Source organism: Urocampus carinirostris, chromosome 10 (assembly GCF_059441175.1).
Source record: "Urocampus carinirostris isolate Australia breed hairy pipefish chromosome 10, RoL_Ucar_1.0, whole genome shotgun sequence".
NCBI lineage: Eukaryota > Metazoa > Chordata > Actinopteri > Syngnathiformes > Syngnathidae > Urocampus > Urocampus carinirostris.
The window spans coordinates 28,884,085-28,908,494 of NC_142358.1; the positions used below are offsets into that span (position 1 = coordinate 28,884,085).

At 38.7% G+C, this 24,410-nt stretch overlaps 1 protein-coding gene across 1 annotated transcript in view; it reads right to left on the reverse strand.

Moving 5' to 3' along the window:
- The window catches only part of slco1c1 (solute carrier organic anion transporter family, member 1C1), a 41,613-nt gene extending 17,577 nt beyond the window's left edge, over window positions 1–24,036 (reverse strand). Inside the window, exons 1-5 of the mRNA XM_088345213.1 lie at window positions 23,938–24,036; window positions 16,789–16,930; window positions 4,492–4,624; window positions 1,568–1,689; window positions 1,355–1,501 (exon numbers count right to left, since the gene is read on the reverse strand). Of these exons, the coding sequence (XP_088201339.1) occupies window positions 1,355–1,501; window positions 1,568–1,689; window positions 4,492–4,624; window positions 16,789–16,930; window positions 23,938–24,036 (643 nt within the window). The remainder of the gene's footprint in view (window positions 1–1,354; window positions 1,502–1,567; window positions 1,690–4,491; window positions 4,625–16,788; window positions 16,931–23,937) is intronic.
- Window positions 24,037–24,410: the final 374 nt, after the last annotated feature.

The following is a 24,410-nucleotide window of genomic DNA, read 5'->3' on the forward strand; positions in this document are numbered from 1 at the left end:
AAGACAGAAAGATGAGGACAAGGAATTTAAAGGAGAACTTTTACAAAAGACATCTGAAACTACAAAATATATTCGTGTATAATTGTCATTGAGATGCAACAAAAAGTGCACACAGAAACAGGAAGCAACACAATAAAGGCAGTTCCATACTATCTTAACGTGTGATGGAAAAAATAATAATTCATTTATATCTGTCAGTGGCAATGAATAAAAAATTGTCCATGATTTCGACAGCCGTTAAGCGATGAGTTAATGTTACTATTTTTCTTGAACATTTTCTCGAGAACTGGGCAAAAATCCAATAAATTTTTACGTTTTTTACAAATTTGCCAAAACGCAAAAAAAAAAGTTTTAACTAATGGATGACCATTGCCGTGAGTGTCAATAAATAAATCATTGCCCATGACGTCTATAGCTGTCAACGACAAAGGCAGTTAATAAATTAATATTATTTTTCTCAGACATCTCCTGGACACAAAATTTAACAAATGATTTAATCAATTGTTCTTTCTCATTGGGAAGAAATACACACAAATGACATAAAAATACGTGTTTGGCACGTAGTGGATGAAGTTTGGGTGTTTTTTTCTTTATAGAAAAGTAAAAAATAAAAAATAAAAGTTAAAAATGAAGTAAAATAAGAAAATTAAAAATGTGTTTTTTTCCGAATAACCAAGAATGTAATGTAATTGTGTTACAGTGCACAGTATACTGTAATCTTCTCATATTTTTATAAAGACAAATCGTTTTTATAGCAGGTTATTTTAGCTCAAATTAAATATATATTTTTTTCATATTTTGAATTTTTTTTTTTTTTAAATGTGCAAAAATTTCTTCCGTTTGCCAGGCAGTTTAGTAGATTTCAAGGAAATTTTACTAGAACAATAAACAAGACAGATAAGAAATAATAACCCTAAAATTAGCAATGGTATGATCAACACAATAATACAAAATGTGCATAGTAATTTACTTGGTCAAGGGCGCTTATGTATTAAATAGATACAGAGTTTATTCTGTATTTTAATTCTAGACAAATGCAAGGGAGATTTCACAGGATGCAAGTTCCTTGTTTTAACTATTATTGTCAATTGATGTTCGTTGTTTTAACTATTAAATCATGGTTGCTATTATGTTGCTGTTCTTAGAGCTAATCTGTTTTTGTAACCTTGAAGATTTAATAAAAAGAAGGGGCTCAATGGAAGACCCTTGGCGGGTCCTCTGCAAGTTCTTCTCTCTTTATTTTGAGTGTCCAATAAAGTTTTAACTTAACAGATACAGTAAAAGAATAGCATTTAGTCACAAGCTGTTATTGGCTGCCCTTAAACGACTTCCTGAAACGAAACGGTTTTCTTACCCACATATAGAGCTGCATTCTCTTCACTTGCAAAATCATCTATGTAGGAGATTCCAAGAGGTTGAACAGGGGTTTCTCCAATCCCTCGTAGGACATTTCCCAAGAGCACATAGATCCACATAGACAGGTTGGAATCTCCTTCACAATCTGAAAATGAATATTACTTTATGGTACCTGACACACTCAAATGTGTTTATTTAAGTGGAAGCATACTTTTCACTGGCACTTCGGGTATTTGACCATCTTGAATTGGGCTAGCGGTTGATCCCGGTGAACATGGGGACGGGGTAAGGCTTGAATTTGTAACCCACTGCGCTGAGGATTCAAATTCGTAACTGTAAACAAAAGAAAAGTGAAAATTAAGGGGCAGTGTGGAATAATTACCCATTAGACCAGGGGTCAAGAACCTTTTTGGCCCAAAGAAACAAAATAGTAAAGTCTTTTTAAATCAGTATAGCATTTTTATTTGACTTTTTCCTAGCTCAAACTAACCATAGTAAGTGAAAAATGATGTTGAATATGTGCGGCTATGATTAAAATAATTTATTGACAAGGTAAACTATGAACAGTACAACAATGTATTTATTTAAAGTCTGATTTATCATCAGATTAACCAAAGAGTTGTTTTCTTTGTCTTATGTTTTTGCGTTTTTTTTTAAATATCTTTTAGGACGACTTTCTGAAATCTCAACTCTCTAACATTCTTCTCTGGTACCGTAACTGAAAATAGTGTGATAATGACATAAGACTGAGTGCCTTTTCACATGTCATCCATAATCCTGGTTGTCTATGGGTTAGGATGAATCCGTATTCATTTCCTCAAATGACAGTAGAATTTGTTTATTTTTCATATTGTAAAAGAATATACTATCCCATCAAATGAAATTTGCTATTAGGGCGCTTTCACCGCCGTGGTCTGGTTTTTAATCCCATCCCATCTAATGTTTGTGGTCAGATTCATTTTTTGACAGATCAATCTTTGCACTACATTAGCATACTTCCGTGAAACTTTCTTTTTTAGGTATGATAAAAAGCACAATTATATACGATAGGTCACTTCACAAAATTTGCGAGTCTTACTCAATAATGTAGTCTGTTTGAGTAAAAAAGCCTTTTGGCGAGCAATTGTCTGAAAAAGGGCCACGCTAGCTGCAATAATCTAACTTGAGCACCTCGCAGTAGAAGCTGAAAAGTTCAGTAAAGGCTTGCAAGATCTAACTAGAAATTGCTAATCATAAATTATAGGATTCAGCAACGTTTACTTGTAAAACCAGCTGTGGAAAGCAGCTAAAAATGACAACGGTGGCTAGTAGTGAGCCATAGGCTGCAGAGTAGTAGATAGAAGTAGAAGATTACCAGATAATTTTTAATTCTCATCCTCCTCTACCTAAGTGCCAACTGAGATACCTTTTCTCACCCCAATCTCCTCAGCAGACTCTCCACAATTGGCATCACCCACACCCCTTCCAATGGTTCCAATTAACACGCTACAGTGGGCATTTGCACGTCACACTGGGTATTTGTATATTGTATTCTTTTGGCTTTATTATTGTACTGTTCTCAGCTCAGGGATGCTGCTGGAAATGTGAATTTCCCTTCGGGGATGAATAAAGTATCTATCTATCGATCTATCTATCTATCTATCTATCTATCTATCTATCTATCTATCTATCTATCTATCTATCTATCTATCTATCTATCTATCTATCTATCTATCTATCTATCTATCAATTAGGGCTGCATAATAATAAATGAAAATAAATAAATAATAAATAAATAAATAAATCAATAAAATATATATATATATATATATATATATATTTAGTGATTTTTCAGATCAATATTGCAATTTTGATTTTGATACAAAAGTTATTTTTTTGTGCTATTTTTTTGAGTACTTAAACATATTGACATACTTTGTGTGGCATAGCGTGCTGCTTGCAAACTTTGCCTTGCCTTTATTTTATAGCGCCGTTGAAACCTGAACTGTGACAATCGTGGTTGGCCAAACATTTCATCACTCACAATCACGCAGCGATAAATTCTTGAAAAAAATCCCGCAGTGTCTTGCGATTACACCAACACACTACTTCACATCACCATTTTGGTTAGATTTTGCTTAATCATGCAGCCCAAATTCCAATCCTACCTCCCAAACCCAAATTAATTCTTCCAAATCAAGTCCCTCTGACCCTTCTCCAGTCACAACAGGAGTGCCCTGGGGCCTCTCCTCTTAATAACCGACTGTCTCCTCCTAGGCCATCTTCAATAAATGTAACATTTCTTTCCACTGGTTCGCAGATGGCACCAACTCTGCCTTTCCTGCAAACTCAACTCCAAACTCTCACCCCGTTCACTCAAGTCCTGCCTTCATGAAATAAAATGATGGTTCACTGTCAACTTCTTAAAATTCAACAGCAATAAAATTGATTTCCTTCCTATTGGCACAAAATACACCCTCTCCAAAGTTGACACCTTCTTTCTGACCATTGATAGTTCCCTAATCTTTCCCTCCCTGAGGCCAAGAGTCTGGGTATCATCCTTGACAGATAACTCTCCTTCAATTCTTATATCAATAACATCGCCCGGTCTGTTTACTTTCACCTTTGCTCGATCAACCGTCTTCGCCCCTCCCTCACCCCCAACACAACTCCCATCCTTGTCCATAGCTTTGTAACCTCCCGCCTGGACTACTTTAATTCTGCCCTCTACAGCCTACCTTTAATGTCTGTCCATAAACTTCAGCTGGTCCAGAACTTTATTTCATTTATTTATTTTCCCCCCAGCGAACGAGTGAACCAGAGATAACTGAAGCGCAAAGTCAAGATGTGTCTCTGTGTTATACCCATTATATTCCGTGTACAGCGACCTTGGGTGTCCTGAAAGGCGCATTAAAATAAAATGCATTATTATTAAGAGGTAAATGCATGAATCATGGGCTCAAGAGACGATCACATGTGAGATCCAAGGTTAGTATCAGATTAACCAATGCTAATAACACCATTAGGACATGCTATTTGTGTAAATTTGTAACTTCGACAATTGAGAAGAGAAGATGGTGGTGAAACATGTCCACCTCTTTAATACACTTCTCAAGACATGTAATATTAGATAAGAAATCACAGTTATTTACTCACCGTCCAATGATGAAGTGAGGCAGGGCAATAATGAAGGTACCGATTGACATCAGTACACAACCCATTGCAATGATCTTTGGACGATGAAACTTGGCACCGAAGTAGCTGACGAAGGCGATCACTAACAGGTTACCTATCACAACATGTAATATTTACAAAATTTAACAAAGCACTAATAATTGTAAGTCACTCCAGTGTTAAATGCATACGAAGATAAGAAAAATACACCCATACATCACATTACACTAGTATAAGTCACATGTTTTGCATCTTACAGTATATAACGATGCAGCTAAATTACGGAAAAAAAACGCAATGTAAAATGACAAATACGTCAACACCATTTTTTTATGTAAAATAAATTACGTACCATTGTGTGCACTGGAAAGCAATGCCATTTATCGGGGTGTAAAAGAAGCAGCAAGTATACAGCGTAAAAGAAGACAACACTAGTTTCTGTTGTCAAAGAAAACCCCCGCTTTCAGGGGAGAAGAAAAAATGGGTAGTTTTTAGGGGTGGGACGATGTGCTTTGGTCACTATTCGGTTGTATCACATTATCAAGGCGCGGATTCAATTTATCACAATTCTCAAAAAATCAAAAATTTCAATTTGAAATAATTGATTGAAATGTAATTTTCTTTCCTAAAAAACAATCAATTTAAATCACACTTCTGTGACAATAAACCATTAATGATGTTCAAACAATGCACATCAGTCCGCGTCAGTCCAGAATGTGACATTTATTTCCGCTGAGAAAATGAGAACATGACATGTACATTGTGCAACAGGTTTACAGCCACAAAGTTCCATGGACTGAAATGTCAACGTAATAAAAATGTGGTCTTTTAATGATCTTTTGATCTTATTTACAGTTTACACAGTCAGATGATAGAATAAAATACAGCCTCTAAAACAGAGGCCGGGAATCTTTTAGAGCCAAAGAGCCATGAAAGAAAACATATTTTAATGTTTTCTTTTGAGAGAGCCACACTAAATATTTTAAGACAAAATTCAAGAAAACCGCCAAACCTACTCTCCAGACAAAAGCTAATTCTTCAGCCATTTATTTCACTGCGTGCTGTTTGATTTGATAAAATCTTTGAAATAATAATAATAATGCCAGAGCCTGTGTCCCATATCAATATAAATAAACAACTTAAAATTTGTCTCCCTCCCGCAGTCATTTAAGAGTGTTGAGGCCCAATTTGACTGCAATTTTTGTCCGAAATAATGGTTTCAAAACAAGGTGCAATCAAAGGACACTAAAGGGGGCGCGCAGCCTGGCCTGTGCATATTTGCGCCCATTCCTATTGCTCACCTAATCAAATTGCTCCATTGCTCTCTGTGCTTTGAAAGAGCTTCTGGGTAAAAAGTTTGTTTCAAGTTTAAGTTTGTCTCAACAATGAACGTAGATTGTTTAATGAGCTTCCATATTAAGGATCATTTGGAGATTTACAGCCAAAGCGGGGTCTGTTGTTGTGACACATTGCCTATAAATTGTAGTAAATCAGTGTCCTATATGTATACTAGACCGAACCAATTGATTGTTTGTACCATCTTGGCTTCGCATGTGTGACGATCGTGTCTGCATGATGGATACACTAAATAACTGCTTCTTTTATCTCCGAGCCATATGTAATTATGAAACAGCCATAGGTTCCCAACCACTGCTCTAAAAGAGAATATAAAAGCATTAGGATACATGTTTGCAGACAGTTGTGGTCATGTCTAGCTCAGTCTTCCCGGGAACTGTATAAAAACCAAAATGTGGCAGTATTTTGGACTCAAAGTTAATAGGCGCAGGGCTAGGTTCTCGTTTCTCGCTTTATTCGTCCATTTTCCACTTCTGTTTTCTTTCCCACATTTAAACATACACAATATGATGTCAAAACTCGATTCCAGGGAGAAATGTCCATTTTAAAAATGGACAAAAGTAAAATCACAATATATAAATGAATCGTTTTTTGTCCCACCACTATTTTTTTTCGTTTAAAGCACAACAAAGAATGATAAATTTGAACACCTGTCTGTAAATCAAATATATATAATTTAATTTACAAGTTGTTCTGGAGTATACGTCTCACTAACAGCCAAAGTAACAAATGTGTGGTGAATATTTGTGTCATTTAGCACGGGATCTTTGCATTTAAGAGGATGCCTTTTTAAAATCGATAGTCAACACCCATGTTAAACAATTTACGCTTTCCAAACAAATTACAGAAGGTCAATTGGATTCTTAGCAGGATATTATGTGGTGCACCTGTACATAAAATAGAAAGTTACGTCACGGCCAGGCGAATCAAGGGCTGTGATTAGCTGTGATTAACTATTGTAATCCCACTTTGAACAGTGTTAAAGTTAAAACTTATATAAACTCTATGTAGGCAAAATTACTCAAATAAAAACAAGCATTAAGGTATTTAAAATTCCCAAGGGGGAGAGCACTGTCCGGTGGCCCATTTCGGGCGAGTGCCTCGACGGCCCCCTCCTCCCGTGTGAGAAGCTAACTTTTATTCACAAAGGAAACAGAAAAATACATGCGACTTCAAAATAAAAGAGTACAAGACTGATAAACGTACAAGAGATGCAATTAGACTGATTATTGAAACGTTACTTCATGTGTGTGTGTGTGTGAAAGATTGTTTTTATATTTAGGAATATAAAAACAAGTTATATTCACACAGTGAATTCTGAGAAATATTACAACCAAAACGACCAACCTATCAACAGTCCAGTAGTTCACAATATTGGCTAATCAGGTATACAATTTTCTAGTTCCATGTGTCACTAACAAAATAGTGATTTTCTATAAAAACTCACACCTTCAAACAATGCAATACTGTTAAAGTGATAGTCAACCCAATATAATTCCCAAAAATACATTTTAGGTACCCTCTTTACAAATGTATAGTTTTGAGTGGTAATTAAATTGTTGAATGTTTGTGATGTTGTCTTTTTCAAAAGGGCCGCATCAGGGGGTGGATAAAAACAAGAGATACTGCTTCTTAATTCATATCCTACTGACATAAATTCTGTGTTAAGACCATTAGATACCCATACAACATAATATGAATAGGAAATCCTTTGGTATGACTACCACTTTAAAAATACCATAAAACTTTCAGCAAAGCAAGCAGTACCTGTTCGTACACTTCACTTGCGTACTGAAGAACTGCAGTCCAGTGGAACACAATAAATACTTGAGAAATGATAATATACCTTAGGACAGCCCAAGAGTTCTGTCAGTGGCACTGACCTGGAATTATGCTGCTTTGAACGAGAATGGATAGGAGCAAGGTAGCGACAGCATAGATGTTTACAGATACAAATACACTGGATTCACGCAAGGGCAACATATACTAATTGTAAGTTTAGACGTTTAACTGAGCTGCGTTTAATCCATTTTTTTCTATCCTCGCAATCTTGTTCCTCTGTCATTAACAAAAATATGTAATAGCAAACCTTACCCATTCATGTTTCCATGAGAGACACTAAAATGGATAGCACAGATAGGTTGAAAATGTATATATAAAGGGATGAATTTGAGAATTTCAAACTCCATTTGCTTGAATGTGGGGCTCCACTGTGTTGAAAATGGATGGTTGAATAAGCCTACACTTTGGATAATGTGTTCCCCCTGTGCTCTGTTCTTAGCAGTTGTACCTTACTTTCCTCTTTGTATTCATGATGCCCTTCCTGTCGCTGTGTTTCCCTGGCAACAATTCTATAGATGAAACTGGTTGCCTTGACCACATGTGAGTCTTCAACAGAAGAAAATGGACTACATATATGTAATTCGGCTTTATGACGCGGCAGGTAACCTGCTTCTCAATGAATGGATAGTATAATCAATTAGATTAATTTCCTCTTTAAAATCTCAAATCAGATTTATTTACCCATTCAAAATGAATGAAAATAGTGAATTGATTTCACCCCATCATAAGAAAACACTCCTGACCAAACTCATTTTTTCAAACCATCTGTTTCAGCCAACTGGAAATTGACCCCAATGTAATATTCATAACCTGTACTGTACTATATCAACCCAAGTAGATGGGCACAAGTGACCCAGAAACATCGAATAACGTGCACCCCATCCTATTTATCACCAATACACAATGACCATTCCAACTTTTTCCTTTCCTGAGTATACTTTTAGAAGCTCCAAGTTCAACCATGAATCGGACGGGTGCAGAGAAAATAATGTGAACAAACAACTTTGCTTCATGTTTGCTCCTGTTCATGTTTCTGGTTTTTGTGTTCAAGTGCTCATTAATCTGGCTTTGATCCACCCGTCTACTATGTGATTGGTCATGCATAGACTTATAATTCCACTTTCTTGATGTTTGTTTCAAATGGTTACTCATCTGTTCCTGTGGTTTTTTTTTACAAAAAATGTCAAAAAAAAATTGACCTTGCAGCTGTAATGTCTTATAATTGTTGTCTTTCGCGGAACGGCACAGATACTGTGATTTCTCATTTCAATATTCATTTCATAAACTTAATCACTTAAAATGCACCAATTTCAGATGCGATAGTAGAGTTTAGGGATCATGAATGGGGTAAGTAAAGGGATGGAAGAATAAAACTAAGAAACTAAAGCAATTTCTAGGCAAGGCAAGTTTATTTGTATAGCACGATTCATACACAAGGCAATTCAAAGTGCTTTACAGAAATGGCAAAGAGACAGGTTAAAAACACACAATTACAGTTAAAACATAGAAGAAAATAAATTGAAAATTTAAAATGTGGTTTTTAAAATGAATTAAAACCACAGATAAAACATAATAAAATCAAATAATTAAAATAAAGTAAAAGTGAAGATTGCAGATAGAACCCTTTCAGTTGTATGCACAGTTGAACAGAGCTGTTTTCAGCCTGGACTTAAACACTGTCAGAGTAGACGCCTGTCTGACGTCATCAGGAAGACTATTCCAGAATTTAGCTGCATGGAACTGAAACGCAGCTTCAACCTGTTTAGTCCTGGCTCTGGGCACCGGCAGAAGGCCTGTCCCTGAGGTTCTCAGGGTCCGAGATGGTTCATACAGGACCAAGATGTCACAGATGTACTTTGGTGCTAGACCATGAAGAGACTTATACACCAGCAGAGCTGTTTTAAAGTCTATTCTCTGAGGGACAGGAAGCCAGTGCAGAGACCTGAGCACAGGACTAATATGGTCATACTTCCTGGTTCTAGTCAGGACCCGAGCAGCAGCGTTCTGGATGTTCTGCAGCTGTCTTACAGCTCGTTTAGAAAGTCCAGTCAGAAGGCCGTTACAGTAGTCTAACCTGCTAGAGATAAATGCATGAATACGTTACTCTAAGTCTGGTTTAGACAGTAAACCTTTGATTCTGGCAATGTTTTTGAGATGGTAAAAGGCTGATGATGATATGGATTTAATGTGGCTGTTAAAGTTTAGGTCTGAGTCCATTATTACCCCGAGATTTCTAACCTGATTTTTAGCTTTTAAACTAAGTGATTCCAGATGACTGATGACACTTTCGCTGAGTAAATTCTAGAGTAAATATTTGTAATTAGTGGTGGTTTTGATCTCAGGACAAATATTTGTGTGTTCAGTGACTGTAATTGATGTTGGTGAAATTATGATTTTTTTTTATAAGGCCACAAAAACACATTTAGAAACCCGTATTCCAATGTTATTAAAGTTACCAATTACCCATTAGAATGATCCTGATACCCAGTTGCAAACCTGATTTCTATTTATCTATAGGGTTCAAGTTCACCTCGATTGACCATGGCATTTGTTGGCATTTGTACGGACGCTGAGCTCCTTTTTTGATTGTAGTATTGCTCCTTATTGGCTATTTGTGAATTTAAATTAATTATCAACCTTTGTATTAAGGCACGTGTGTCAAACTTAAGGCCCGAGAGACAACGCTGAGAGAAGCACAAGAAAAAAAAATCATCATCCCCTCATAGAATGACTTGTGCATTAGATGTTGCCAGAATTTAGCACAACTACCAAAAACTCTATTTTCTGACTACCATTAATCAACCAGAGAATACTTATGTTATTTTACTTAAATAAAAGCCACAGACGTGCATGCTTTTTAAGGCAATACAAAAAATGCCTAATTAATTAAAAAAAAAAACATCTGGTTGACTTTGCAGAAGTTTTTAAGAATCTTCAGTGAACTCTCCATACTTAGGCAAATATTTTCAAAAAATATAAGCGGAAATACTTTATAAATATTTTACCTAAATTTGAGTATGCATGCTATTTATGTCGCTTTTGCAGTCTGCACGAGTTTCCCTAAGTAAATAGTAGTTTTTTTGTTTTTGTTTTTACAAATGGACAGTTTATAAATACTTCAAGAATTTAAATCTTAATGAAAGAAAAAATGTGGAAGAAATAAATCAAATCTTACAGCCTTGAATAATAACTTAATAGTGAGCCTCTGAAAAGACCCCCAGCTCTCCAGCTATGGCACACTTTTTATCCCATTAATTTACTTGTCTGGCCCCGTAAGAATGGGTTTTCATACCATGTGGCCCCGAGCAAAATAGGTTTGACACCCCTGTATCAAGGGACTGACTTATCAGTTCTGATTCCATCTTACTTTGAAACATGCCTCTCTTGAATATATTTGTTTCTCCATGGTGCATTTCTGTGCAGAATGCCGCAGTTATATACATACATCATGTATGCCCTTGTTTCTCGAAAGCAACATACAAACAGAATTAATAAACGCAGCAACTTTTGAAGTGAGGAGGAACCCACGGCAATCTATTAATGATATAGTTAGTGTATTACTCCATTGAGTAGAACAAAAGAAGCAATGATCAAAGTAATCTGTTGATGCAAACAATGGGTCATTCGACTGATTCAGAACCAGAATTCTGCCAGTTTAACTGGCATGTAAATGTAGTCGTTGCAGGACCAGTAGTGTAAGTTGGGAGGCGGATACATTTTCCTAGGGATTTGCCTAGATACCGAGAACAGACAGACAACTGAGCTAGGCGTTGGACTCCCTGCTGTTTGTCGAGTGGAGCAAATTATCAAGGCGAAGAAGGTGGCCAATATGAAAGCGTATGAGATCGACCAGGTTACTGGCTGACTTTTCACAGCGTTTAATCCTAGTGTAGAACTAGGGGCACGTCAGGTGTTTTTACGTACGTAGGAGGTCCTCTCGTTAGATAAAGGTGCAGAGGGTAGAATAATCCATTGGAAGTCATGCTGGTCTTCGGTGGCACCAGGCTTAGTATTGGCAAAGTAATATCAATCCAGCAGAGTAACCTAGTATCCATACAAGGTGGATCAATCTTGTCCCCAGGGTGCTGATTCTCAGTAAATTATCATCCGCGAGGAGAAGAAAATGAACATTTCTGCCACCTTGCATTTCATTGATTCCTCAGTCAGTTGAGTCTGGCAGAATGAGCAAATTTGTAGGACTGAGGAGCTCACAAGAAAGAAAAGGAGCAAGAACTGTAGCAAAAGTCTGAACCCATTCCCACTGTCTACCTTCCATGTCCAAGGGCTAAAGCAGCAGTACTCCTTTTTTGTTCTTTTTTACTCTTTGCGGCTAACCCAATTGATAAAATCATAGAAATCTGGTTTGAAAATTGCAACAAGTAAGGCAGGAATGATTATGAAGACTAATACAGATATAAACAAATTCCCTTTTCAGTCCTTTCATAGTGCTCATGCAAATATTAAACCATGGATTTATAAACGGAATTGGAATTACATTAAAATAACTTGATGGCTAATAATGGTCATTATACACCATGAAGGACTTAATTCAAAGTTTATTCGGACAAATGTTTTTATTCCGCTTGCTAACGATAAAGAATGTGGTTCTATTTTGACTGTTGAACACCTACAAAGATTGCTAACGATGCCTGGTTTGGGTTATTTTTTACTATTAGTGTGCACTGTTGTTCATTATATTGACTATAATTGAGAGTCTGAGCATTGTCATTGTCACTGCAGCCCTTTGACACTACTTATGAATAAGGGCTATACAAATAAACATGACTTGACTTAATTATGTTGCTGTTCTTTGATTTGATCTGCTTTTTGTTACCGATGAGATTAGTATCAGAGGACCTTTAGAACAGGTTTTTACATCTGGAAGGTTTTGTACGGTCCTATCGTGTAATTGTTGCAAGCTCAAAATGTCTACAATGTATTCTCTCCTTAAGTTTGATTGTCTATAAAACTATAAAATTGTCATGCACACAGCGAAGTACAAGGAGATCTGTGCTTGTTCTTGCTCAACAGTTTGACTCCCAGTTCCTCCAAAGAAGATGGCAGCGCCCTGTTCGACGGCGGCTACATCGGCTCGCTACAGTTTTGGACATTTTGGTCATAATGCTCAGTCTTCTACACAGTTTTTGACGGCGGACACAGTCAACTCAAACCGCAGATTATTATATGATCGCAGGTTTTTGCTGGATATGCGATCATCCAGAAATCAAGCGCCCGTTGCTACGACCACTCTGGAGTGTTTACATAGCCTCGGAGTGCTATGCCAACAAGACCCAGCGGCCTACGGAGCAGCGGAGCAGAGAGGCAAGAGAAGGCGATGTGACTGGAGGAGGAAGCGAGGTTGTCGGGCTGGCCTAACAGCTAGGCTAAAGGCTAAACCCTTCAAAACGCCTCTCCCATCCATTTTCCTCTCCAACGTTCGCGCTCTGGACAATAAACTGGACCATCTACAACTGGAACTAACATCGAACCGCGAGATGACGAACTGCTGCGCTATAATTCTGATGGAGACATGGTTAAACTCATCTATCCCGGCTGACCCTGTTAGCATTGAGGGGCTAACTGCATTCGGTGCTGATAGGAGTGGCGAACTCACTGGTAAGAACAGGGGAGGCGGACTATGCATTTATACCAACAACAACTGGTGTAAAAATGCTAGGATAATCTTGAATCACTGCTCACGGGACATTGAACTTTTGACGGTGATTTGCAGACCCTTCTACCTCCCCAGGGAGTTTACCTCTGCTATCATTACTGCTGTGTACGTGCCCCCAGCGCTAATACAAAGGAGGCAATGGACATTCTCTACCGAATTGTGAGTGAACTGCAGCATGCTTACACGGGAGGCATTTTCTTTGTTGCTGGGGACTTTAACCAGGCCAACATGAAAACAGTTCTCCCGCATTTCCACCAGCATGTCGACTTTGTTTCAAGAGGTAGGAGCACATTGGACTTGGCCTATACAAATATCAAAGGAGAATACAGAGCAGCCCCCCGCCCCCACCTTGGCTCATCAGACCACCTTTCTGCTATGCTAATTCCTGCATACAAGCCCGTGCTGACCAAAGAAAAACCAACATGGAAGCAGGTGAGGGTGTGGACTGAGGGGGCAATGGAGGCACTACAAGACTGCTTTGAATGCACAGATTGGGACATGTTTAAATCGGCTGCCACCTATAACAACAAAATAAACATAGATGAGTACGCCATGTCTGTGTCAGCCTACATCAGTAAATGCGCAGAGGACGTCAGCAACACAAAAACCATCTGGACCCGTGCCAATCAGAAGCCCTGGATGACTGCTGAGATACGCAAATTGCTAAAGGCACGGAACCTTGCCTTTAAATCTGGTGATGAGGAGGCACTGAAATCAGCGAGGGCCAACCTGAACTGTGCTATCAGACGAGCAAAGCGATCTCACAGTCAAAAAATCCAGGACTTTTTCTTCAGCACAACCAACACCAGGGATATGTGGAAAGGCATTCAGGCCATCACCAGCTACAAGCCAACCCCCCCACCCCCAGTGGGGGACACTGGCATGGACTTCCTGAATTACCTCAACAACTTCTTTGGGAAGTTTGAGGCACAAAATGGCACCCCTGCAGTGAAAGCGGTTCCACATCAGGACGAAAGAGCACTCTTCCTGGACTCAACTGACGTGAGCAAGACCCTGAAAAAGGTCAACACACGGAAGGCTCGAGGCCCCGACAACATTCCAGGGCGGGTCCTTAGGGAGTGCGCCGATCAGCTGGCTTGTGTCCTGATGGACATTTTCAACACCTCGCTAGACCAAGCCACGGTACCATCATCCCAGTGCCAAAGAAACCCCAGATCTCATCACTGAACGAATACCGGCCCATTGCACTGACTCCTATCATAATGAAGTGCTTTGAGAGACTGGTTAAAGAGCACATCACCTCCAGTCTCCCCTCCTCACTTGACCCCTGGCCACTCCTTTTGCACATCTGTTCTCCTCTGCACCACCGTACTCCATTGTTATTGTTATTGTCAAGTGACTTGTTTACCTGACTGCCCATTTTGCACATCTGTTCAGCTGATCCCCTTGCACTCTTTGCACTACTGTACAGTACTCATAGCTATATAATTATTTACCTACCATTGCACATCCATATTTTAGTACATTATATGACCCCCACTTACGTGTTTCACTCTACAATTTTTTTTATTTTTTTGCACTGTTGTACATAAAATCTCTTTTCAATACTCCAACTCAATACTACATATTCATATATACTGGACTGTCTCAGAAAATTAGAATATTGTGATAAAGTTCTTTATTTTCTGTAATGCAATTAAAAAAACAAAAATGTCATACATTCTGGATTCATTACACATCAACTGAACTATTTCAAGCCTTTTATTATTTGAATATTGCTGATTTTGGCTTACAGCTGAAAAAAACTCAAAAATCCTATCTCAAAATATTAGAATACTTCCTCAGACCAAGTAAAAAAAATAATTTTATAACAGCAAAACTAAATCAAACATTTGAAAATGTCCATTGATGCACTCAGTACTTGGTTGGGACTCCTTTTGCGCGGATTACTGCATCAATCCGGCGTGGCATGGAGGCAATCAGCCTGTGGCATTGCTGAGGTGTTATTGATGCCCAGGATGCTTCGATAGCGGCCTTCAGCTCATTTGCATTTGTAGGTCTGGTGTCTTTCATCTTCTTCTTAACTATACCCCACAAATTCTCGATGGGGTTCAGGTCAGGGGAATTAGCAGGCCAATCAAGGACAGTGATGCCATGGTCAGTGCACCAGTTACTGGTGGTTTTGGCACTGTGGGCAGGTGCCAGATCATGCTGGAAAATGAAATCCTCATCTCCATAGAGCTTTTCAGCAGATGGAAGCATGTAGTGCTCTAAAATCTCTTGGTACACAGTTGCATTTACTCTGGACTTGATGAAACACAGTGGACCAACACCAGCAGCTGACATGGCTCCCCAAACCATTGCTGACTGTGGGAACTTCACACTGGATTTCAAGCTCCTCTCCAGCCTTTCTCCAGACTCTGGCGCCTTGACTTCCAAATGAAATGCAAAACTTGCTTTCGTCTGAAAAGAGGACTTTGGACCACTCTGCAACTGTCCAGTGCTTCTTCTCCATAGCCCAAGTCAGACGCTTCTTCCGTTGTCTTGAGTTCAGAAGTGGCTTGACCATGGGAATACGGCTATTGTAGCCCATTTCCCGGACACGTCTGTGAACTGTGGCTTTTGATACCTGGACTCCAGCTTCAGCCCACTGTCTTTGAAGCTCCCCCAAATTCTGGAAGCGGCTCTTCTTCACAATTTTGTTAAGGCTGCGGTCATCTCTCTTGGTTGTGCAGCGTTTCCGGCCACATTTTTCCCTTCCAAAAAGACTTTTTGTGGATATGCTTTGAAACTGCACTCTGTGAACAGCCTGCTCTTTGAGAAATTTCTTTTTGTGTCTTACCCTCCTTATGGAGGGTATCAATGATGGTCCTCTGGACAGCAGTCAGATCAGATTGTGATTTAGTTTACTGAACCAAGCTGAGTGTTTTTAAGGCTCAGGAAACCCTCGCAAGGTGTTTCGAGTTAATTAGATGATTCAGGTGATTAGTTGAATAGCCTACTTGTATACTTTTTCATGATATTCTAATATTTTGAGATAGGATTTTTGAGTTTTCTTAAGCTGTAAGCCAAATTCAGCAATATTAAAATAATAAAAGGCTTGAAATAGTTCAGTTGATGTGTAATGAATCCAGAATGTATGACATTTTTGTTTTTTTAATTGCATTACAGAAAATAAAGAACTTTATCACAATATTCTAATTTTCTGAGACAGTCCAGTATATATTTAAGGAAACTGTGCGGGTCAGATGTATCGACATTTCGTTTCTGTATACATGTGTACAAGAATGACAATAAAGTATATCTGAATCTGAATCTGAATTCAACATACAAGCCATAATGAATCCTGTTTTAGTACCTTGAAAACCTTTACGACCTAGGGAATTTGGCCTGAATGGATTAAACAGAGTGTGTAAACATAAAAGTTGACAAAAAGTCCTACGCACCTATTTCAAAGCTTCCGTCAATGATGCCTATTAGGTAACTGGGGATGTCAAAACGTCTCTCCAGCTGCGTTATTGTGCTCTTCATGTAGCTCCCCGACAGAGCCTTTGCAAAATAGGCAAAGGACAGAGCCACCAGAAACATCTGTAAGCATACAAATATATGAAAACAATTTAGATACAGCTAAAATGTATTTGCATACAGTGAAACCTTGAGTTATGTGACCACATACTCTCAAGTCTTCAGCTATAAGGCAAACAAATTTGAGGACATCATAATATTTTGAAAAGCGAAGGCGCTTTAAAAAGTGTCCGGTGTGTGCCAACTCCCATTTCAACATAATTTTGATGACTCATTGAGGTGCGATTGTTGTTTTTAAATGCAACACAACTGTGTGGATTTTGACAAGCTAGTTAACAAAGGTGTCTCTTTCACAGTTATATTTTTGCTTTAATTGTAGCTAAAGCTGTGTGATAACATGTTTTTTTCTCATTTCAGAGATTTAGAAATGTACTTGTATAATTGGTACCTTTTTGAAACACAAATATACATTACATACCTATTTATCCAAATTGATCCATTTGGGCACCCTTGTTTACCTTAACTACTACAGCAGCATGTCAACTATACAGCCCGCGGGCCGGATCCACCAGGCCACAAATTTTGGATTATGTCAAAAAGGGAATATTTAGGCAAATTACATCAAAAGTTATGATTTTTTTTTAATAGGCAAGGCAAGTTTATTTGTATAGCACAATTCATACACAAGGCAATTCAAAGTGCTTTACAGAAATGGCATCCAAATGGGATCAAAAGGCACATGACGCAACTTTCAAGTTAAATGCAATCGAGCAGTCCGATCTAGAAGGAAACAGAGCTACCGCACCTAAACTTTACTTTGCGAGCGTGATGCTAGCGTGTTTATAAATTAGGGAACGTGGGACGACGTCTATGTGACAAAGTCTCTTTCCTATACTGAAGGAAGACGACTTTGATGACGTCGGTTATAAGGAGGAGAATAAGGACGGTTTACGGTGCTTATTACAAGCACGGTATGTATTTTTAACAAAGCTGTACACTGTGTTGAGAGCGTGTTGCTAGTAGCGTTTTGCTACCCTTCACAGGCACGGTTTGGGATGAAAGTTATAATATTATTATTAAAGCTTTGAAAACTCTCTCGGTGTACCGTCTTTTGTAAATATGTGTAACCATGTATAATATGTATTTGCAACTGTATATTTTTGTAATGTATTTATTTTAGAAACTTATTCTGATATGTTTTGTACGAGCAAATGAGAAAGAAGGGGCGGGGCAAACGCGGGCTGACGGGAAGTGGAGTAAAGGTGAGACGTGTTTGTGGACGCGCCCGACAATAGTGGATATATATTTTCCCCACCCTTACCTTTGGAAATATACACTTTTTTCCTTGGATTACTTTCAACGGGCACCTGGACTCTGCAGGTCTGCATTAAATTTTAAGTACCGGTATTATTTTCCGTTCAATTAGCCGGCTGTGTTTTTTGGTCTTTATCGGGTATTGGTTAATTTCGTGTTTGAATTGCGTTTTTTCAATGTGGGCGCATGCGGCTAATATACAGGTGCGGCTTGTGTATGTACAAAATCGGTTTTCCTCCCGAAATGTGGTGGGTGCGGCTTATAATCAGGTGCGCTCTATAGTCCGGAATTTGCGGTATACTCTTTTTTTAATTAAATAAAGCATTTTTTGAAGATTATCAAACCCCTCATTCAAATCCATATAATATATTAATGACAGAAGGCACAATAAAAAAGATTGTTTTACATTTTTAACACATAATGTACAAATAACTTAAGTGATATTGAGGCTTTCCTCCAGCTCTTTATCAATGAGGAGCCCCACCATGTTTGCCAATTTTTTCAGTGCAGACTCTGAAGCCAGTTTTATATTTTAGAAAAATAACTGCTAACCAGTGTGTGATGTTTAAGGTTTCTTAGCTCAGTTTGTGATTAGAGACGAATGAAGCTGTTGGTGGGCATATAATCATATTATCACCACTAGATTGTTGCAACCTGAATTAGCAGAGTTATGTGTAAATTACGTGTAATTCTTTAACAATTGTGTGCACAAACACAAAGGGTGACGGCAATCCCCTTAACTAGCATGCGGGGCAAGCAAGCTGTGAAACTTACAGCAGCTTTCCTTCCTTCAGTCAGAAAACTCAGTCATGTTCTGTCTCACAATGAGACTGTTTGTTCCCAGATGAATTACTCCATGCATGTGTTCCGATGAAAAGCTTGTTCAGACGAAATGCTGATCTTTTACACTTCCATTCTGATCTTAAGTCAATTTTCAAGGTTTACGCTGATATTTGAGTATTGTGCAGCCAAAGAATCCCATTCCAAAGAAAATAATACAGAGGGATAGAGAAAAAAAAACAATCAGGGATAACAGGGGCAGGACGTGCATTTCACATGTAAGCCATTAATAGTGCTACACCTGAATCATTCCAACCCTCAAGAACGATTTAATGACCATGAAACATTTAATGCAGCTACAGCTGCGACACATGTAAAAAAAGCATCAACAATAACCTCATAAAATTGCAATATTAAACAGAGATATAGTCAAATTTTACTCACCAAATATCCTTTTTCTTGTGCACAAAATCTATCTTCCGTTTTTCTTCAAGTAGATTTCAATTACTCTGTCATAGAGATTATCCATGCTTTAAATCCAATAAGTAATTTATTTCTATTGCCGTCTAAGCTATTGCTTAGAGTCAAGCCTGTCCTCTTGCATTTGTGGTGTACATTTTTATTCAATTTAGGGCTGAAAATGTCTGTTCAACAGAAGCAGTATACACGGTGGCATCTCTATTTAACCTATTCACTGTGATAGTTCCGTTACCTTCCCCTAGCCAATCATAGTTTATAAAGTTATAAGTTTAAAACCGGTGATGTTTCCCTCGGCCCGCTAAAAGACACTGACTCGCCAACTATGAATCTGATTGGCTGAACTAACAGCTTGTTTGTCACTCATATTAATTCTGAGGGCCTGAAGAATTGATTGTGGAGGCCTCTGGGTAGATTTCTGACCATGCCAAATAGAAATGGCTGAAATGTGATTGGTTAAATGTCTAAATATGAAAGTACACATATGGAAGCACTTCAGCCGAGGCAAAAGCAATGAAAAGAAGCTGACAGACAATTTGGAATTATTCAATAGGTATTTCATGGACATAATATAATTAACATCACAATTCAAACTCTGTTCGCATTGATACAATAAACAAAAACTGGTAACAAAACAATTGGATTAGATTTGCAGTGATTGTACCAAGTCCCGCCCAAAAAAATAAACAAATCAGGGAATCAAATGTATCCAGAGACTCCATCTGTATTATGATTAGCTGTTTGAGCACCATTGTCTGACATCACTTTGATCTGGGCAAAAAGCAACAAGAGGGTTTGGCTTCTATTTGAAGTTTCTCTAACTTTGAAAAGAGACTTTCAGCTTATTTTTAAAAGTTGTTTGGTGCACAAGGAAAGGAAAGAGGTTATTTTATCAAAACATCACACTGACTCTTTGGCTTATTTTTCTCTACCCTTTCTTTTCAAGGCAATATTTGAGAGGCAGATGGAGGGACAAGAGGTGCATAAAAACTCAAATATAATTTAATAAAGATGAAAGACAATTGTACGGGAAGTAAATGGCCTTATTTGATGAATTGTTCAATGGGGCTATTTTAGACTTACAATCCATTTTCATTGGCACATGGGTTCCATAAAAAATACCTTTTGATATTACCTACAATGCTCCAAAAAAATAGGAGGTAAGAAATTGAGAGTACAAATAATACTTATCTTGAATCTTTTTCAAATATACACAGGAACAGAATGTCTCTTCATGTTTTAATGTTTTAAATTAGGAGTACATTCTAAAATACACTTTTGGTGCAATAAAAGACACATCATCAGTGTGGACATCTGAAATCACTGGGTGTTTCGGGTCTCACAACAGACCCCGTAACCCAGGGGACCCAACCTGGGATGATTAACTCCCGGCTTGTATCTTAAGATCATGTAACCACGTGCCCCCTTTCATCCATAGCCATCTGGACGCCTTCTCTGCTGTGTCGCTGATGTTCCTAATGGCTCGCCTGTTGTGCAGTCCCTTCACTCCCAGCATCTTGAGTGCCCTGATAGGTGACTTGCCGGCAACCCCTTTGCACCCGACCTCTATGGGATTGCACCGGGTCCCGACCATTGAACGGCTGTACACCAATGCCGAATGTGTGGTACTGATCAATGGTTCCAGAGGTAAAATCAGGCCTAAATAATCCAGCCTGACCCGATCCGGCCCGCTGGTATTACAGCCCGGCCCAGCTAGAGCCCGACAATTTAACTTGATTTGAAGAACTGAGCCCGAAGAAAACCCAAATCAGCATTTTTTACTCTTTAGAACAAGGGGGAGAAAGAAAGTTTGACTGGGGCCGACAATTGCACAAGCTGCACACACGGATGCGTGTGTCAGGGCGAGTGCACGCTGATTAGCACGCCGGCACTGTCGGACAAAGTAGCGTGTATATTAGCACGCCACAGACGCAGCACGAGCCTAGATGTTGCTGCGCTAATCCTTGACAAAGAAAAGGAAACAGAGAACACATGACGAGTGTATGGCATGTTAACACAGCCGCAGGGTAATGTTATGATGGCATGACGTCACGGCTGTAAAGCGTGCGGTTGCTGAAATGTGTAATAAATATGGCTACTGTAAACAAACAACAGTCATCCATTTGTATCAGACATAGTCTGATGCAGTTCAAGATCCTTCATCGGTTACATCTATCACCATCTAAGGTCGCAGGGCAGCTGCAACTTCAGCATACCCAAGGCGTGGTTTTGGTCCTGGCAAATCTGAGTCATACGTTTTGGTCCTGCCCCAGTCTTCATATTTGCTGGCGAGGATTATTTGACATTTTGTCATCCCTCTGCAGCTGCCAGATCAGCCCTGATTCAACAGTCGCCCTGTTTTGGATAGCCCCGCCACAAATTTCGGTAACACCATCTCAAGCCAATGCAATAGCTTTCATTACACTCCTTGCAATATGGCCAATTCTAGTTAATTAAAAAAGGCTGCCCCTCCATCGTTGAAGTGTTTAATCTAAGAAATAATGTCCAACTTGATTTTACGATACAATGTAACGCCTCCCTCCAAACATATGAAAACATTAGGCAACCTTTTCCTACATTTTTTGAAGTAGAATTAACAATCTAGATCTGAAATTTCTCACATAACCCCCTGTACCCTAGTGTTTTATTCTTATTCTTATTATTTATTTAGAATTTTACTATTACTTTTTTTCCCTTGTAATCTGTATCTGTAATCATGTCTTTGTATATATATATATATTATATATATATATATATATATATATATATATATATATATATATTGTACCTGCTATAGCTATTGGGCTATTTGACGCGGGCAACGCGCCTCAAACTGGGTTAGGTTTGGGCCTTGGCCTAGGTTCTTACCTCTAATACCATTGGAGCGTGGTTTCAAACCACAGTCTGTATGTAACAAAGCTGCATTCTCTCTCCAACTTTATTCAAATCTTCATCGAGAGGATCATGACCAAAAGCCCGAAAAAACATGAAAGCGCAGTCAGCATTGGAGGACATTGTCTTTAACCTCCATTTTGCTGATGATACAAACAGGAAAACAACAGGAACTCAGATATCTGCTCAATCGCCTGGACAAAGCATAAACCCAGTGTGGGATGGAAAACCGCACCGAAAAAAACAAAAAAACAATGACAAACAACCCTTCAGGGTATCTCCACAAACATCACTATTAACCAACAAGAACTTATAGCCAGGATAGCTCAAACCATTGGACAGACCTAAACCTATCTAGAGGGACAGGAACATAGCATTAAAATCAATGAGCAGTCATCTTCCTCCACACCTGAGAAACATAGACTCTCACAGAAAAGCTAACAGGGAAAATCCACACCAAGAAGATGTGAAGCTACAGGAAACCTTTAAGCATCAGCTACATAGCCCATGGGACAAAATAAACAGTGCACAGTACCATCAGGGCAGATTCCCAGCTTCTCCGAGTTAAAATGTCGAAGTGTCCTTGGGCAACACACTGAACCCCTAATGAGGGGCAGATAGGCGCCTTGCATGGCTGCCTCCGGCTATCGATGTGTCAGTTTGTGTGTGATTAGGTAAGTGTGAAACACATTGAAAAACACTTTGGGGAGGCTTCAGTTACTTGAAAAGCACTAAAAAAACATTTACATCAGAAGCTACAGAGAACTGTTGTCAACTGCACGGACGTAAACTGCAGTTGTGTGGTCATGTCACAAGATAATCAGGAATGGCCAAGATCTTTCTCCAGGGCACAGTCCAAGGGGGTTTAAGAAGAGGAAGACAGAAAAAAAAACTGGGCTGACAACATCAAGGAATGGACTGGTGCCAAGATCCAAAAACAGTCCAGGAACCATCAACAGTGGAGAAAGCTGCCCATAGTTACGTCCCCAGTGTCGCCCTGATAACCCAGGTGCCGAAAGGATCCATGAACTGAGAACCTTTGCCTTTTTACGTTTCAATTGCCCAAAAAACGAAACATATAACAGGCACACATGGGCTGAACGGTTCTAGAAATGTTTCTGAAAAAAAATCAAAATTATTAAACTGACCTTTTTTTCCTGACCTAAGTATTTTAATTTAACTTTTAATTGTACCCAAAGAAAGACACTATTCGATGAAAGAGAACAGAACAAATTGGGGACTATTTAGCACAGAGAAAATGAAACTCTGAGGATTTGTAATCAAAAATGTTTTTGAGTATATAAATATTATACCATTCATTTGGTTGTCAATTAGTTGGTGTTTATGTTTTGTTAACCATATTATTAATAATGAAAGTCAAATCAATTGCATTTGTAGAGGACTTTTCATTTAATCAAATGCAGCTCCCTTCTCAGAAAATAATAAAGAACTACTTCAAAAATGCACCTCGCACCCAACATCCTGCACGGACACCCAAAAAGAAAACTTTTCCACAGCATTTTAGGTGAAACAACAAAAAAGCGACAAATTGTGATCCAATTCGACATAATCTTTCATCTCACTCGGAAACGCAGTACTTGCCTCACCTTAAGACTAGAACAAGATGAAGGGCGTGTTTTTCTGGTTGCATCGTCACCGTGTGGAGTTTTCTGCAGGCCGTGGCCGCGCCGGGCTCCAACCTCCATCCTCCAAAAAGGTCACAGTGTCTGCTTTGCTGTAGTCTACCACCAAGTGCAAATTCTTGGCACTGATGCATGCAAGCCTGTAAATGGATAATTCAAGCATGTGACCCACTTCTTATTCTCAGCACAAACAGAAACACCTTAAAGCAGGCTAAGGGGGGCATACATGAGTAAGTTGAGCAGTAGAAGGACATTTAACTCAATCATCAGACTGTTTACACAATATGTATTGCTTTGAAAAGGAGCTTTTGTTTTCAAACTGTAGGAATGCTAAACTGTAATAAAATATAGATAACCATCCTGTGATTAGAATACATTTGAACCCATGAATACATGTGAGAAAGTACTGAAAGAATTCATTTCAATGCATTATTCCA